Consider the following 18,228-nt stretch of genomic DNA (forward strand, 5'->3'; position numbering starts at 1 on the left):
CAAGGTTTGCTGAGGGCTCCTGAGACACTCTCTTCTTCTGGATGTTGCTGTGTGTGGAAATGAGATCCAGAACTTGCTACATGATGGGGAAAAAAATGAAGGTGAAAAGCTGGGTAGGGAAGTTGAATAGTAGTCCAGGGAAGAGGTAACAGGGGTCTGGATGAAAGCAGCAATGGGAGATGGGCAGAAGGATGGATATGGGAGCTCTGAAGGTGGAACTGACAGCACTTCACTGTTGAGTTTCATTCCTTTAATAAATATTCACAAAGTTTCCAGTCATGGGCCAGGCACTACTCTAGGAACTGGGGACTTAGCAATGAAACCCAGGAATGAAACCTACAAAGTCCTTCATAAAGCTTCCGCTCTAGCCTGCACTGGTTAAGGAATGAGGGCTGGGGTCAATCAGCATGTCAGCAGTGATACACAGTGTGAAGGAAAATGAAATAGGGTGAGGGGAGAGCAAGTGACAAGGCAGCTGCCATCCTGGACAGGGGTCAGGAAAGGACTCTCCGTAAGGGACATGTGAACAGTGGCCATATGAGGTGAGGCGTAAGCCGTGGGGGCCTACTGGGGGCAGAGGGAGACAGCACAGGAGTGGAAGCTGGAGACTGGTAAGAGGAGGAAAAGTCTAGTTAACACTTTCAAATGCATGATGGTGGAGTTTACTGATCAAGAGACACATCTGGATGATACCAACAGGCAGCTACACACAGGAGCGGGTCTCGATGGAGAGGTGGCAACTATCTGAAGGAAATCTCAGGACATTTTCTAAAATTCCAGTTCCAAGACACTGGCTGAATGATTTCCTTACGAAATTAAAAGGATCAGACTTTTCTATCTAAGGACATTCATTCTGGTTAACAGTAGAGACTAAAATATTTCAAGGAGTAACAAAAGGCGATTTTAGATTTAGATTTAGATTCTATTTAAAGAACTTTCTTGAAAGTTTTTCACAAACTTAAAAGCATGAGTGAACTTTGGGGGGAAAAAAGCTTTATTTAATAAAAAGCATTATAGTAATTCACTTAAAGTATATTATAAATATATAAATATTTTAAATCAACAAATATAACCAATCAAGTAAATTGGAAGGCAGAAAAACTGCCACAATTTAGTATAGGCAAACTAAAAATATTCCTAAATCAAAAGCCATGATGTTAACCGTTTTCAGAATTCAATCATCACTTTATAATCAGCCTTGTTTCCTGATCAGAATAGTTGGACCACTGTGATACTGCTTTTCATGTTTCCATGCATACAATTTTTTGCATTACTCTATACTGTAAATGCAATATTCAAATTTATTTGAGTTGTGGGGCTTAGAAGTTAGAGATTAGCTCTTGGTTTATTACTTTCAATAATTTTATCTGACTTAAGCTGACTGATCTCTTCCTGGCTGAAGCCAAACTCTTTGAGTATCTCTTCAGTGTGTTCTCCTACAAAAGGATCCCTTTTGGACGAAGGGACAGCTGGGGTGTTGGACAGCTGGGGTGCAGGGCGGGGACTCACATCCTGCTCACTGTCAATAATAAATGAGCCCCGATCTTTGTGGTGACCACAATGGGTAACCTCTTCAAAAGTCAAAACAGGAGTCACGCAGGCATCTGTGCCGTCAAAGATCTGACACCACTCTGCCTTTGTCTTCTTTGCAAATATATCTGCAAATTTCTTCTTCATTTCTGGCCAATCAGTTATGCTCATCTGACTGGGAAGTTCATCAGACTTTAGCCCAAGTCCTGAGAGAAAAACACAATTTCTTAAATTAGTATGCTTTGGGTAGAGTAAATATAATCAGTGAAAATGAGTTTTGAACTCACTATAGTCACCCAAAACAGGATGTTCTACAGGGTTTCTCAAATGAGTCAAAAGAAGAAATTCAAACTCAACTTGAAGTTGGAGCCAAAGGCTGGAGAAGGTAGTAGGGGTAACAGGATTCAAAACAGACTTTCCAAGTCTTTACCAAGATTTTATTATTTACATTTCAACCAAAATAGTCTATTTTTAATAGTCTAGTTTCCAGAAACTGACTTCTTCCTTCTGAGTAGGTTTTTAAAAAGAAATTTCCTCATGATGTTACTATCTGTCATATTGAATTAAAATAACTCCATGTGCTTCCCTGGTGGTGCAGTGGTTAAGAATACGCCTGCCAATGCAGAGGACACAGGTTCGATCCCTGGTCCAGGAAGATCCCGCATGCCGCAACTACTGAAGCCCGCGCACCTAGAGCCCGTGCTCTGCAACAAGAGAAGACACCGCAATGAGAAGCCCGCGCACGGCAACAAAGAGTAGCCCCTGCTCGCTGCAACTAGAGAAAAGCCCACCCGCAGCAACAAAGACCCAACGCGCAGCAACAAAGACTCAATGCAGACATAAATAAATAAATAAAATAAGTTTATATTAAAAAAACCCATATTTCATATAGTGCTCCCAAACCCTACAAAAGCTAAAATCTAAACACTTTATACAAGACTACAGGCAGACCTCGTTTTATTGTCCTTCACTTCATTGCACTTCACAGACACTACATCTTTACAAATGGAAGGTTTGTGCCAACCCTGGGTGGAGCAAGTCTATGGGCGCCATTTTTCCCAACAGCATTTGCTCACTTCGTGTCTCTGTGTCACATTTTGGTAATTCTTGCAATATTTCAAATCCTCCACCAGCAAAAAGATTACAACTCATGCAAAGCTCAGATGATGGTTAGCATTTTTTGGCAGTAAAGTAATTTTTAATTAAGGTATGTACGTTGTTTTTTTAGACAATGCTACTGCATACTTAATAGACTACAGTATCATGTAAACATAGCTTTTATGTGTACTGGGAAACCAAAACATTCATGTGATTTGCTTTTTTCAGATAGTCCCTTTATTGCAGTGGTCTGAAACCCAACCCACAAAGTCTGTGAGGTATGCCTGTACCCCTGTTTTCAAGGAAGAAGTATAAGGATAAATGATTAAATTCAAGATTGCAATTTTATAAATAATGTTCATTTCTCTTTATTTTCGTCAAATAAAAGAGCTCTAGGAGGGCAGTGATATTTGACTCATTACTCTCTTACAACCCTGCTGTGACCTAGGAACAAAGAACTTGTAAAGTAACCAAAGACACATGCAAATTGTTCTTATAGCAAACAGGACAGAAAATTTTCAGCCAGCCAATCAACAGGGGGCACAGAGACTTTTTTGCTCTCTCAAGTATGAAGAACCTTGAAGGGCCCATCAACACAAGGGACAGAGAGGATGAAAGCATCCACCAGGGGATATCACAGGAAGGATGGCTTCTCTGCCCCATGACCTGACCTGTGCTTCCTTTATTGACTACAAGCACCTACCCCTGTAGATACAACCAAACTCCAGTGCTGATTAAATTATACCCAAGGGGACACTTTGTTGGGGTTTGGTGTAACTGTCATTTTTATTCCCTCTTGTAGAAGAGGGTTTCTAAATTTAAATTACGCATAATATTTTGCATAAGTTTGGCCAAGTTAATCAAGTAATTCTCACTTTTATCATCCTTTTCTCATCTACCATGTTGAAAAACAATGACCAATTGTAAGCTGCTCTGAAGATGCAAAAGTGCCTAAGGAGGTAAGAAGACATGAATACTGCAGGCTCTTCTTAGTGTTTTGAGGGATATGAAGAGAATTCACATAGTTCTGAACAGCTGTGGAAAAACACCTGTGGGATATACAAGTACATTTTTCTCTGTAGCCACATGTCCCATTCAAAGCCAGGAAAGATATGGAGCCACAGTTTCAGGTTTATCACTAAAATCGATAAGGAAATGTTTCCAAGGGCGTCTTTCACTTTGCTTTCTCTTTCCTGATAGCCCCGAACTCTGGGATTAAAAAACACATAAAACGAGCAGTTGGCCAAAAGCATTTAAGTAGACTACAGCTACTGCTGCAAACATATTTGCATGCTTTTTTAAACAGTTTTTTAAAAACAAAAAATCAGAATGTGATCAGAATCATAAACTAAGTAAAACTGGAGTCAATAGTTCTCCAACAAACACTATACTTGAGATTACACAGATCATACTTTGTATACTGGAAAATACTAGAAATCAAAAGACCCCAGGCTCTACCCCTAACTCTGACACACCAGCTCTTCCATCATCCTATCACCCTTTCTCAGCCCACAATTTCCCAGCAAGCTCAGGGCCCCTCATCAAGGCCCCAGAACGAACTACCAGTGGTTTAGGGTGGGCTGCTTCCTGTGCTGCTGACAGCCTATGCGTAACTCTGAGTCCATTTCCCCATAGAGCACAATTATCGATTGTGGCTAGCTTTTATAGTACAATCAATATTCAATTTCTGCTATTATAAGTCAAACAGACTTTCAGAGACTGACCTGGGGATTCAGACACCATTTAAAACTTGGGAAAATATGTTTTGATTTCCAAAAAACTACCTTATACGTACATGTATACACACACACACACAATTATACAAAATATTTATTGTTTTAAGTACACGTCATAAACTTTCTACTCTGTAACACAATATTAGGCACATATTAAGCAGTCAAAAATGTATGCTGCAAGTATGCAATGACGTATGTACAAAGATTAATGCTTATTAATAAACAATAAACATTATGTGTTATAATGTAAACCTGGAAAGAACGTAAATTAACTTGAATAAGGAAGTGGTTAAATAAATTTTAGTACAGGTATACCACGGAATATGATGTGGCTGCTATATAGAGGGTGAGGCTGAAGATCTTTGGTACTGACAAAAAAGGATGTCTTTGCTACATGTTTGAATAAAAATAGTTATTAATTATAAATTTATATAATTAAATAGATTATATATAAATTGTAAAAAAATTTTAATTGTGTTTGCATGTGCATAGGGAAAGTGCTTCAAGGCCACATCCCAAACTTTCCCAAAGCGGAAGGACAAGGGAGAATTTTTACCTCTTACTTTACAAATTCTGTATTATTTACATTTTTTTCGTTAAAAAAATACACTATTTTGAATTTTTTTCATTTTTTTTTAAATTGTGGTAAAATACACAAAATACAAAATTTACCATTTTAGTCACTATTAAGAATACAGGGGCTTCCCTGGTGGCGCAGTGGTTGAGAGTCCACCTGCCGATGCAGGGGACACGGGTTTGTGCCCCGGTCTGGGAAGATCCCACATGCCACGGAGCGGCTGGGCCCATGAACCATGGCCGCTGAGCCTGCACGTCCGGAGCCTGTGCTCCGCAACGGGAGAGGCCACAACAGTGAGAGGCCCACGTACCGCAAAAAAAAAAAAAAAAAAATCTCTATTGCTTATCTGATTTACTACAAGAGTCTCAAGAGGTCATGAAATTCTCAGTACTTTCAGACTTCTTTGCCCTGGAAAGCAGCAGGGGCATAGCACAGAGGAGTCGGAGCCTTACAAAAACCTTGTGTATTTATGTTCAGATACTGAGAGCTAAATGAAGGTATGTTCTCAAAGATCTCAGTATATAAGGTGAAATAAATAAATTAATACTACCTCAAAAAATCATTACAGATATGGGGGTTTGTCCAGTTAGGCCTGAGAGAGAAGTAATGTGTATGGGACAAGTACAAGTACTATTTTTGCAAATCAATATTGTAGAAGAAAGAAGATGCTGAGGCATTTCGGCATGGACTATGTAGATTAAACAAAAGCTGAACGAACTTGCTAAGTCCGCCGAAAGCACAAGCCAGCTGCCAGCTAAGGATCCTTAGTGAACTTTAAAGGGAGAGAGGACATGAAAGATACCACAAAAGGCCGCGACTGCAAAACAACTGGAGGGGTTACAGAGTTTAGACTCAGAAAGAGGAAACCCGGGAGAAGATTATCACAAGTCAAGGCCTGGAGCAGTCTGCCTGCTGTAAAATGAGGTGGAGTGTGGATGGTAGACATGATCATTCTAAACATGTATGTTTTTAAGAAAACAACAAAATACACCACAGAGAGGAGTTAAAATTGTGAAATGACAGAGCAAGGACCTTCAAAACTTGGCTCCTGTATGAAAGCAACAAGAACACTGGCACAAATTGTCAGAATCAACATTTTCGTAACTCTAGACATTAACTAAAAGCTTGCAACAATCTAAGGAGCATATTGAAGAAAAAAAATGACTGAACTCAGTAAGACCAGTGAGCTTTGTGGTGTTATAACTTAGGCTAATTTCATCCCTCTCTCCCCAGCTCTGTGATGGCCTTGAAAACCAACAGGCTCTCAACAATGGTAGTCATGAAAATCAGTAGGTTAACAGCCAAGGAAGAGGAGGCAAAATGAGTTTGAAGCTCCCACAAAATCCTATCCCCAGAGAAGCGCCAATGTTTGGCCTGTCTGACAGCTCCCTGAAAATCCCCACCCTCAGGGCTTGTCTTTAGTTGATCTGACTCAGAGCTTACACTGCCCTATTCCTGAGACATTTGTCAAAAAAAAAAAAAAAGTCAGTTGCAACTGTCATTTAGAATTGCCTGTGCGTGGTGATAATAAAATTTCACTGAAGATTAGTTAATTTTATTATTATATTTAAATTCCCTATAGATAAAAACACAAGGTTTTTGTAAGGCACAGACTCCACTATGTTATGTATCTGCTGCTTCCTAGGGCCCTGAACCCCAGAGTGGGAGTGTTGTTCCCACCACTCAGCCCCTCGTATAGCACTGTTCTGTCCAGAATTTTGAATTGACCTCTAGTCTTAGTCTTAATTTCTGGATGGAAAGGCATCCTCTATGATCTAGATAAACCATTTTGTTCTATGGTTTCTCTAACTTATAGTTAAGTTGGTGAAGTTAATATAGTTGATCGCAGAATGCTTTCTGAGGCTAGCAAAAACAGTCATTTCAGCGATATACAAATAACTCTGAGTAGCACTGCGCATCTGAAAAGCTACCAAACACGGCGATAAAACTCCAAACTTAAAGCTGAAAGATAAATGTGCTGCAACCAGCCTGTCACACTGCTTCAGAGTACATTCTAAAACTTCTTAGATACTAAATTATCTGTAAACTTTAAATTCACATTTCACAGGAACAAAGTAACATCAGTCCAATTATCAATTAGGGAAGAGGGGATTCCAAATTTTCCTGCTAACTTGTGGCAACATGTCAATAAGACAAGAATCTGCAAGAAAGGTAAACTGCAGAAGCATCAAGTGATGGTAACATATTCCAACAAACTCTCATTCACCAAAGTCTCTCTGTGCTCTGGTGACCCCGTCACTGAAGTACCATGAGGGACATTTATCAAGGAACAAAAACTGGTAGAACCAGTAGATCATTTCCAGGGAAGAAAAGGATGTGGGCACACATGGGCAAGATAAATATCCAATACTACGGAGTATGAAATGTGATAAAAACACTGAACTACCACAAAAAGGATTATTATTTTTTTAATCTGAGCTATTTTACAGACTTGTAAATTTACTTGTCAATTTAAAAGATGAGGGAAGTGCCCCACAATATAATGATGGCTATAATTAGGTAAACTATAAGGTGGATATATAATAAAAGACATCATGAACTTCAAAAGACTCCAAAATAGTCCAAAAAACATCCACAGAAAAGAGGTACTCACCCCTGAGCAGCAGCTCATAGAACTGGGGCTCTAATGCGCCAACAGCCATGAACCCGCCGTCCGCCGTCCTGTAGGTTGCGTAGAAAGGCGCTCCACCATCTAACATGTTCTGTCCACGAGGCTGTCCCCACAGTCCTGTTTGTTGGGTTTTCCACAGAAAAGAACTGAGATATGCTGTTCCTTCTACCTTTGAAGAAACAGAATACAGTATAAATCCTGGCAATTCAACTATAAAAAGCATGATCGATTTCTACTTGAGTTTTTAAAAAATATTTGTATAAAAATGTTTATCTTAGAATATAGGAAGATTATATCTAATTATACAACTTCTTTGATATTTCAAGAAAGTGAGTTAGAGCAGGTTTATGACAGAGTGAGTTTCTGCACTATTCAGATCAGGGAATACTGTTCAGAAAAGACTTAAAGGAATTACTTTTGTTCTTCCTTTCAAATAAGATTGGCAGAATGTTGATAATTTTTGAAGCTAAGTGAGGGTACCTGGAAGTTCATTATACATTCTCTTTACTTTTATATATGTTAACAACTGTCAGGATAAAAAAGTTGAAAACAAAGCAAAAAGGTTTTTTTAAAAATCTATCATCTGATCTCAATACCTACAAACACATACACACAGATATATGAAGCATATCACATTTTAAAGGTAAATCACATGACAGTTAAATTTAGTTTGTTCTAGTTTGACTCCAAGCCCAAGAAAACAAATTTGAGTATTTAATATATCTTAACTTTAATAATCACTAGAAAGTTACAAAATAAACATAACAGTATGGGTGGCAGGTATATGGGTTTTCAGAGTACAGACAAACTAGTTTGGGAATGCCAACTTCCCACTAGTCCTGAAGTAACGGGAATGGATTCACAAACTCAGGTATGATTATCACAAGGCTGGATGCACTGCGCTATCTAAAGAAGACTACTTCCCTATCCTTAGGGCGTTATGATCCTAATGATTCTGGCACCACAGGGAGAAGGCCATCAAAGCATCCCTGTCTCTGAGGTTACCAACGGAGGGGCCCCATTCCAACTGTGAGCATGGGACTTCTCACAGATTCTGGCTGTAATAAAACAAACACAAAATGTATCTTTAGGTACATCCCAGTTTTCCCGTTTAACTGGAGGAAGCTCATGCACACTTCAATTCATGGATCTGACATTTGTTGTCACCAAGTAGTGGAGTTTGTATAAGTGGCCTGTGGTGATGCTTTTTTTTGAAATGGGGTTACAGAGATCTTAGAGTGTCCCCACATTTAGACATATGCACACAAACACACATATAGACACACACATATATATACATATACATATAGAATCTCTTTTACACACTGGATGTAGTGATGATCATCACAAACAGATGATCAAAATATGACATTCTGACACATGTTCAAGATATGAAGCTATTTTAAAGAAAAGGCCATCCTTGGTAACTTGGATTCAAATTTCAAATCTCATTTATCTCGTCTTGTTCAGAAGAGGATGTGAGGCAGCCATGTATCGACCTCAGGAACAACTAGTAGGCTTATCATTTCCCCCAATCAACACTTACCATGTTGGCATCAATGACCTGACCTTTGCCAGAGCGTGTGCGTTCAAACAGCGCCATCAGGATGCCCAGTGCGCACATGAGGCCACCCCCACCGAAATCGGCCAGGAGATTCAGCGGGGCATATGGAGCCTCACCACTTCTGCCAATTCTTGATAAAACACCTACACCATTAAAAACAATCGGGGAACACTAACTGTAAACTTAATGCCTCTTTTAAATAAATACATGAACATCTTAGGGGGAAAACCAATCTCTCTAGTTACTGTTTTAAGTGAAAACTAATACCTAATGCTTTTCTAAACCTAAACCTGTTCAGCATATTTATAAGGAGGCTTTCTGGGCTTCCCTGGTGGCACAGTGGTTGAGAGTCTGCCTGCCGATGCAGGGGACACGGGTTCGTGCCCCCATCCGGGAAGATCCCACATGCCGCGGAGTGGCTGGGCGTGTGAGCCATGGCTGCTGAGCCTGCGCGTCCGGAGCCTGTGCTCCACGACGGGAGAGGCCACAACAGTGAAAGGCCCACATACTGCAAAAAAAAAAAAGAGAAGGCTTTCCCTCTAACAACGTTCCTTGTTTGATTATTTTGTTTTCTCTAAAACTTTATTCCGACTAACATTTTCAGAATTCTGTTGCTAAGTTTTTATTCACTGGGTTTTGGGGGGGAAACGGTTGCTATCCACTTAGCACTTTATGGCTTAACAACAGTATAATGCACTTCCATTCTTATTAGAAAGAGATGCAAGAAAATAAACACAAGAAAAAGAAAAGGGATTAAATTTTTAAGTAGATGAGAAAAGCCAACTCTACACTCACTCTTTTCCTCAGCCTTTAAATGTGTACACACAGAAAATTTGAGACTTCCTTGACTCAGCAATGCAGTTCTTAGAAATCTAGAATTAGGCCATTCTAAGATATGTTTTTTTTTTTTAATTTATTTTTGGCTGAGTTGGATCTTCGTTGCTGCATGTGGGCTTTCTCTAGTTGCAGTGAGCGGGGGCTACTCTTCGTTGTAGTGCACGGGGTCTTGGCGTGTGGGCTTCAGTAGTTGTGGTGCGTGGGCTCAGTAGTTGTGGCTCGTGGGCTGTAGAGCGCAGGCTCAGTAGTTGTGGTGCACAGGCTTAGTTGCTCTGCAGCATGTGGGATCTTCCCAGACCAGAGATCAAACCCGTGTCCCCTGCATTGGCAGGCAGATTCTTAACCAGGGCGCCACCAGGGAAGCCCTAAGATATGTTCTTACAGGCAAAAACTCTAGTAAGGTGATATTATGACCTGAAAACCATGGGCTTTTTCTAGTATTCACAGAATTTCTAAAATCATGACTCAGTCAATGATTCTCAATAAAGTGAGGGACGAGGGGCATCAAAATCAAACTATATCTTTGCAAAATATAGAGCAACCCTTTCTACTACCAACAAGTCTCTTAATTCCTAGCAGGGGCTTGTGGAGAATTAACTTCACAAATGTAGTCAGTAAATGTTATTAGTGAACACATTACCCCTTCAATGTGTTAAGGCAGGGGGAGGATGAGAATGACTGTTCCAAGACAAACCAACCCTTTTTAAACAACCACATGCTCTTTATTGATTACAGCAAATATTTAAATCTTCACTTTAAAAAAATTCTTTTTAATAAGTGTAACCGTAGATCTTGACTGGGAACAAAATAAAAAGTGTAGAGAAATTATTGTTTTCAACATACCTGACAAAGCCAAGTAGTTGATGTCATGTCCTGCTACCCTAGAGAATCTTCCTGATTGGCCAAATCCACTCAACCTGGCGTAGATAAGCTTTGGATTCTCCCTCTGCAGAATCTCTGGGCTGAGCTGGAGTTTTTCCATCACACCTTGAGAAAAGTTACAATTTTTTTTTTAAGAGAGCATGAATTGAGGATGGGTATAATCCCTTCTTTGTGGCAAACATAAAAGAGCACTCTTGCAAGGAAAACTAGTAACATTTGTTGCGGGTTTATAGGGTATTGCCAGTAATTAAGGACCCAGAGAGTGAAGCCCCCATTTCTGGAATGTGTGGCTTCCCCCCAACCCCCAGAATGCTATTTCCCTCCAGCACTGCCCTGCATCCCTTCAGGCATACCCAAGCATCTTCAATCCTCAGAGTGGACATTTCATCCCTTTATTCAGGCCCTTTATAGTTCCCCAAATTCTCTCCTTAGTAATTTATTAGAAATGGTCTGTTCTTTTGGAAGTTACTCTGGGTCTTTGACCAAAAATTCACTTTTGGAAGCTGCTATTCCTTTCAGGACCTTTTCTATGTCTATATCCGCATCAGCGCCTGCTATACTTATTTATGTATGTATATATTCCATCTTCCCTATCAGCTCAGAAGCTCCTCTGGCAGGATCCATGCCTCATCTCTTTCCACAGGCTTATAACGTGCCTCTGCCTCCATAAAGCTATGATAAGTTACAAAAGAACTCTATTCCTAGAGTGGTGGTTGCCAAGGGGTAGGGGGTTGGGAGAGGGATGGATCGTGAGTTTCGGATTAGCAGATGAAAACTGGTATACACAGAATGGATAAACAACAAGGTCCTACGTATAGCACAGGCAATTATATTCAATATCCTGTGATAAACCTCAATGGAAAAGAATATGAAAAAGAATGTATACATATGTATAACTGAGTCACTTTGCTGTACAGCAATTAACACACTGTAAATCAAGTATACTTCAATAAAAAATAAAATAAAATAAAAAGAACCATGCTGAACCTCCTTCAACTTCAAATACGGTATTATTAAATTATGACATAATCCTAATTACTAAATTATTATTGTTATAATCCTCAAATCTGAGGGTAAATGAATTGACACATTTAAATATGCCTGGTGCCCACAGACATTCAGTTCATTCACCAAACATTTACTGCCTTCTGCTAGATACCAGGCAAAGCTCTGTATTTGTACTTGAGCAAGATGACGGTGGCAGTTGTCTAAGAATAGATCGGAGTGGTGCTACACCCAAACATCAGCTTTAAAAAACGCTGCCAAGGAAGCTGCAGCAGGTATGAAGAGAAAGACTCCTCAGTCATAGGAAGGAGGAAGAATAATGGGATTGGTGATAACTGAAAGCTGGCAGGGGGAAAGGAAGATTTGGAGTCCTGGTTGAAGTACAAGTTTCTGATTCAGGCAACTGGGTGGACATCGGTTCCATTCACTGAAATAAAACACAAAGAGGAGTTTTATTTCACTGAAATAAAACACAAAGAGGAGTTTTCATTTTAGTAGGGAAGATGATGAGCTCAGTTTGGAATACGTGGAAGCTGCAGTGCCCGGGGGAAGGCCAAGTAGAAATGGACAGGAGCTGGGTATTCCGGAAGTCTGTGGCTCTAAAAGGGGGTACAGTTATAGACTTGGCCAACATCTGCCTGTAAAAAGTAAAAATAATAGGAATAGATAAGGTGGCTCCAAGAAGCAGAGTGTAAAGGAAATTGAGCAGAAGCTGGAACTTGGGAACACCAGCATTTAAGGCAGGGAGTTGTCCTGGGTCCGTGGATGGCTTTATGAGGTACACCAAGCTCCAAACGGTAACAAAATGACTATGTACCTATATGCAGCTTTCCGGGGAGAGAATCTATGGCTTTCGATCGTTTCTCATAGGGTTCACGATCCTCAAGTAATTAAGAATGGCAACTATAATAGGGTGACTCAAAAAAACAGAAACTGGGAAGGAGTCAGAGAGAGGTATGAGAAGAGCAAAGGCAACAACAGTATCTCGGAATCCAAGTATGGAAGACCGTCTCAGTGAGCGAACGATCAGCGACAATATCAAATGCAACAGAAAGGTCTAGACAGACAGGGACGGAAAGGGTTCGGGTGGCAACAGGGAAAAGGTGTGCCGTGCCAACCCCAAATGCCCGGCGGCCTCCCTTCTTCGGGGAGCGTCCCTCGTCCGGTCTCGCGTAGCGTCAGGATCTGGGGCTCACCAGGGCGGAAGCACTCCAGCATCACATCCGCCCGGGCACACAGCGACCGCAACACCGCCGCTCCCCGCGGCTGCTTCAGGTCCAAGGCCAGCGAGCGCTTGCCCCTGCCCATCCGGCTCAGGTCGCCGCGGGTGCCCGGCCGGTCCACACGCACCACCTGCGCCCCGAAGTCCGCCAGGACCATACCGCAGAACGGGCCCGGGGCCAGGCCGGCCAGTTCCACTACCGAGATGCCCTGCAAAGCCATGGGCACCCGCATATCCTTCCGAAGGCGTAAGAAACGGAACGGCCCCAACGTCGGCCACTCGGGCCTGGGCCCCCCCTCTCTGTCGCACTCTCCCTCCCTCCCTCGGGGCCCCGCCCTCGAGGCCTCTCCCTTGTGCGCCTGCGTGCGGCCGCGGAGTCTGCGCATTGGGCGTTTCCTGGCCCCGCCTCCCCGGGTCCGGGGCCGTTAGTGGGCCGGCGGAGTGTTCGCTTTTTGTAAGTGCGGAATCCTAAATCGTGACCGGGCTTGACCTGGGGACCCCGTGGCTGGTCACCGACTTCTCAGGACGCTTTTACTCTCGATGTTGCGATCCCAGCTGTTGTGCGCTTTGGGTTCGTAAACCTCTCCGGCCCTGGAAAAATTAAAAGTACATAAATATTTAAGAACAATGCTAAAGTATTTTTTTCGGTGGGCTGAAGACTGCCTTCTTACTTCTTTCTTAGCCACCCGATGATTCACCCACAGATGGCTTGCGTATAGTGGAATATCAAAAGAACATCTGAGAGGGCGGTGCTCATCAGAGGCAAATCAGAGAGGTTTAAAAATATTTAGTTTGTCACCTGCCATTTCTACAGTTACGGCTTGGAGTTTTAGATTTTAATGCACATTTTTAAAAAGTACAATAAAATAATTCCAAATAGGCCTACTCCTTTCAGTTAGGGGTGCTCCAGGAACTAAAGGGAGACTTTTATAGCGTAAAGGCAAAGCAAGGAAATTATTCATTGGCTATAACGTTAAAGCCTGGTTGGCTGTTTGGGTTTGGTTCTTACCTTTGATTTCCGAAATTTGAGGCATTTACAGAGACTGCCAAGGGCATTAGAGCCACATCAGTCTAATGGCTTCCTTGTTTAATTAATTTAACACCTTTTTGTCCCCCTGTACCCCATGTTCCTACCTTTGCTCAAGCATACGTTTCCTTACCCCCATCCTCTTGTTTTATTTTTATTTTGAGAAACTTAAAGAAAGCGAAAAATACAAAAAATGCTATAGCAGACATCCAGACATCCACTAATATTTTTTCACAGTGGCTCCCAGTCTATTTTTCTAAAAAGTAAACAGTACAGATACAGCTGGTGCTAACACCCAGGATCAGATTCACGTGAATCAGATATCTTACCAGCATCAAGCTTTACTAATATGGTCAAAGATGCAGATCATGGAGATGATAAATGGAATATCTCCTGCCTTACCGGTAGACAAAGGATGTCACAGCCATCAATGATTACAGCCACTGCCAGACCTGGTGGCCCTGAGGGAACTCAGGAAGGGAAGAATACCTGCCATCTAGCAGCCATGAGGCTGCAGCCACTCTCTATGGTGAGCCCCAAGGAAACTCAGGATGTAAAAACACCGGATACTGGCCCCAGATAGCTGAGGTGCATTTCAAAGGAATGATTTCAGTGAGCCCAGACTCTTGCATCTTCCCATACAGAGAAAAGCGCTGAATTCCTTAACTCCGGATATCTGGTTTTCTTTAATTAACAGTAATCTTTTGATGTTACGACTACCTGCCCCTTGTTGCAAAACTGCTATATATCCTAGCTCTCCCCTCACCTCCTCAGAACTCCTGAGCAGTTCTCTCAGGGTTACTTGAGATGCTGCCTCCCAGGCTTGAAGTCCTAAAAATTCCTGCCAAATGAAACATAACTCTCAACTTTTAGGTTGTGAATACTTTTTTAGTCAGCAGAGACATGATCAGACAAAGCAGAGGTCTGGGAAATCTCACTTGACACTACAGGCTCTTCCTTCCTTCATTGGACACATACCCTCTGTTACAAGCTGAATTGTGTCCCTTTAACATTCATATATTCAATTCCTAATCCTAGTACTCAGAATGTGACTGTATTTGTGTTGCAGCAAAAATAGAAATGAAGTTTTCCTTTTCCTGAGAGCAAGGAAAACAAAGGGAACAGTGAACAAGCTAGAGAAGAAATGTAATCTGGCCTGAAACAGTTAATCACTCCTAGTTTTATTTTAACCTTCACTCGTCTGTAGTATCTGTAACTAGATTTGTACTTCACAAAATTAACCTCACTCCCTGACACTATGTAAATTACATTCTGCACCTATCACCCCTAACTGGGTGAGTTACATCCTGTGCCTGTGGGACTCGAGGGACATTGTTCCAGCTAATGATTAAGAACTCTCCAGACAATAGGGGCTTCTTAGACAATGGGTGAATTTCCAGGATGTCCGGCCCCCTTCCGAGAAGGAGGGAGATAAACAAAATGTAAAAAAGGTGTCTGTCAAAGACCAATCGGGAAGCTGGGGACAAGTTCCCTCTCTGGTCCGAGCCTAAGCCGGGACCAATCAGCAGGAAAACACAACCAAATCTATAATTTACATACGGGGAAGTGGGAACCTATAAAACTGACATATTCGCGCCCAAAAGGGGTTCCTTCTTCGACCTCCTGCGTGAGGACCAAGGAACCCCGGTGCACCGGCCTTCAATAAACCTCTTGCGTTTTGCATCGGCTTCCGACTCTTGTTGTTTCCTGGGCGAGTCGAAACTCCTAGGAGACCGCTAGGTCTAACATGCCTGTCACTCCCTAACCTTATTACATCCCAGGGCTTACATTCCCTATGCCCCCTTGTAACAAATCACCCCCTGTAGCTTTTGCATTTCAGAGAGAAGGTTGCTAGCCGATAAACCAGAGACAAATGAACCCAATTACCGGAATGCCGGACCCCAATTACTGGGCTGCCTGACTGTCAGCTATGACTGTTTTGAAATAATGCAAAGGAAAAAAAATGCAAGACCTTCACTACTTTGATCCTTATCACATACCCCCGGACTGCGAGCCCCACGTATAAAATCTTCTCCGATTCCCCAAGGAGGAGGGAACAGTTCTGGAGGCACTAGCCTGCTGTGTCTTCCCGTCTGCCTGACAGAAAAATAAAGCCATCTCTCTCATCCTTCAAAATCTCTGTCTCTGTATTTCTGTTTGGCATCGGTGCACAGAGAAGCCGAGATTTCGGCAACATTTGGAGATAGGGCCCGTAGAGGTAATTAAGATAAAATGAGGTCGTATGGGTGGGTCCTAATCCAGTATGACTGGTGTCCTTATAAGAAAAGAGTAGGACATAGAACACACAGACCAAGGGACAATCTTGTGAGGACAGAGCAGAAGGCAGCCATCTGCAAGCCAAAAGGAGAAGCTTCAAAAGAAACCACACCTGTTGACCCTATGATCTTGGACTTTTAGCCTCCAGAACTGTGAGAAAATCGATTTCTGTTGTTTAAGCCATCCAGTCTGTGGTATTTTGTCATGGCAGCCCTAGCAAACTAATACATCCTCTGACCCATGATTATAGATGAGGTCTCTAATGAGGTTCTCATGTCACCAAACAGACTATATCCCAGAGAGTTACTTAGCTATGGAACCATGCTTCCTAAATTCTGGATTTATTTAGCATAATTAATCCTGTGGCCAGGGATGATGCCGAAAGCTCAGCTTCTCTGTACACTGGTGCCAAATCAAATCTCAGAGACAGAGTTTTGGGTGAAGTAGAAAAGGATAACTGTATTACTTTGCCAGGCAAAGGGGGACACAGTGGGCTCCTGCCCCCCAAAATTATGTGTCCCAACCCGGGAGGATTTGATAAGGAGTTTTATAACAATGCTTCCCAAGGGTGGCGTTGCTGGGAGCCCCTATGGGGCTCCCAGGCATGGAGGCCTTTTTGTCCCCCGTTTCTTGTAGGCAAGACTCCAGCCTCCATGACCTTCCCTGAGTTCCAAAGGGCAGATTCGAACAGTTGCTAATCAAGGGAGGAGCAGCCAGGAAACCACTTGAGGTGAGATTAAAGGGACCAGAGAAGCTCATCTAGATGATGAGACCCACCACCTGGGACCCTGTACACACCCTAATCTTGTCAGCAACCCCACCATTTTGAAACTCTGCAGAAGAAAGAAGAATGCAGGACTGTTACTGTGTTGATCCTTATCACATACCCCTGACCAGGAGCCCCGACACTAAGACCTCTCCCTATTCCCAAGGGAGTGGGGCACAGATCTTGAGGCACTAGCCTACTGTGTTCCCTCTTTGTCTGGCAAAGAAACAAAGCCACTCTTTCTTTTCCTCCATAACTCTGTCTCCATATTTCTGTTTGACATCGTTGCACAGAGAGCCAAGATTTTGGCATCAGGAGTAGTCCCCTGTATATAATTCCATAAGGGCTCAATCCTAGCCCGCTTCTAGGGGCCGCCAGCATACAGAGAGCAATTGGCAAGACCTTGTCCCATTTTAGATGTGTTTTCTGGCATAGCTTTTTTAGGGGAACCACTAACAAAGCTAACCGCCTGCCCTGGCCAGGCAAGATAGTAGCCACCTGCATGAGTTATCTTACAAAAGGAGGTCCTGGGAAGGAATGTGGAACTAATAAGCTACCACCAACCAGAAGAATTTGGGAAAGTTCAAAAGGAGAGAGGAGTCACCAGTCCATATGTCCTACCAACCTCCCAGAATCCTTCTTGCTGGAATCCATCTTGCCTGAGTGATGTATGCGCCACCAGCAAGGACCCTGAGTCAGAATGATTGGTCAGAGACAACCTGGAAACTAATCCCATCACCGTAAAACCCGAGACTGAGAGCCTCGTGGCAGAGCAGTTCTCCTGGGTTCCCTTACCCTGCTGCTCTCCCCCCGGGCACCCCTTCCCAATAAAGTCTCTTGCTTTGTCAGCGCGTGTCTCCTCGGACAATTCATTTCTAAGTGTTAGACAACAGCCCACTCCCGGGCCCTGGAAGGGGTCCCCCTTCCTGCAAAAAATGGCCACTCTGGCAGGATCTCTTCTTCTCTACGACTGACATCCTGACCACTCGGCGTACTCAGGGACCAGTTTGCCTGCTGACGGACCAGACTCAGAGGCCGCAACAAGGACCGTTTTATCCTTGGTCTCCTCCTGACT

The 18,228-nt window shown here is 42.5% G+C and overlaps 1 protein-coding gene across 2 annotated transcripts; it reads right to left on the reverse strand.

Moving 5' to 3' along the window:
• Positions 1–235: 235 nt before the first annotated feature.
• AMACR (alpha-methylacyl-CoA racemase) lies at positions 236–13,703 on the reverse strand. 2 transcript variants are annotated; one of them, XM_019930178.3, is made up of 5 exons: positions 12,980–13,703; positions 10,818–10,961; positions 9,120–9,280; positions 7,556–7,742; positions 236–1,736 (listed from the first exon to the last, which is right to left on the reverse strand). In XM_019930178.3, the coding sequence occupies exons 1-5, from the start codon at positions 13,467–13,469 to the stop codon at positions 1,327–1,329; spliced, it is 1,392 nt and encodes a 463-aa protein (XP_019785737.3). In that variant the 5' UTR covers positions 13,470–13,703; the 3' UTR covers positions 236–1,326. The 2 variants fall into 2 exon arrangements, with proteins under 2 accessions (XP_019785737.3, XP_004324479.4); XM_004324431.4 differs by having other exon boundaries at positions 13,058–13,696.
• Positions 13,704–18,228: the final 4,525 nt, after the last annotated feature.

The sequence above is a fragment of the Tursiops truncatus genome, chromosome 3 (genome assembly GCF_011762595.2).
Source record: "Tursiops truncatus isolate mTurTru1 chromosome 3, mTurTru1.mat.Y, whole genome shotgun sequence".
Lineage (NCBI taxonomy): Eukaryota > Metazoa > Chordata > Mammalia > Artiodactyla > Delphinidae > Tursiops > Tursiops truncatus.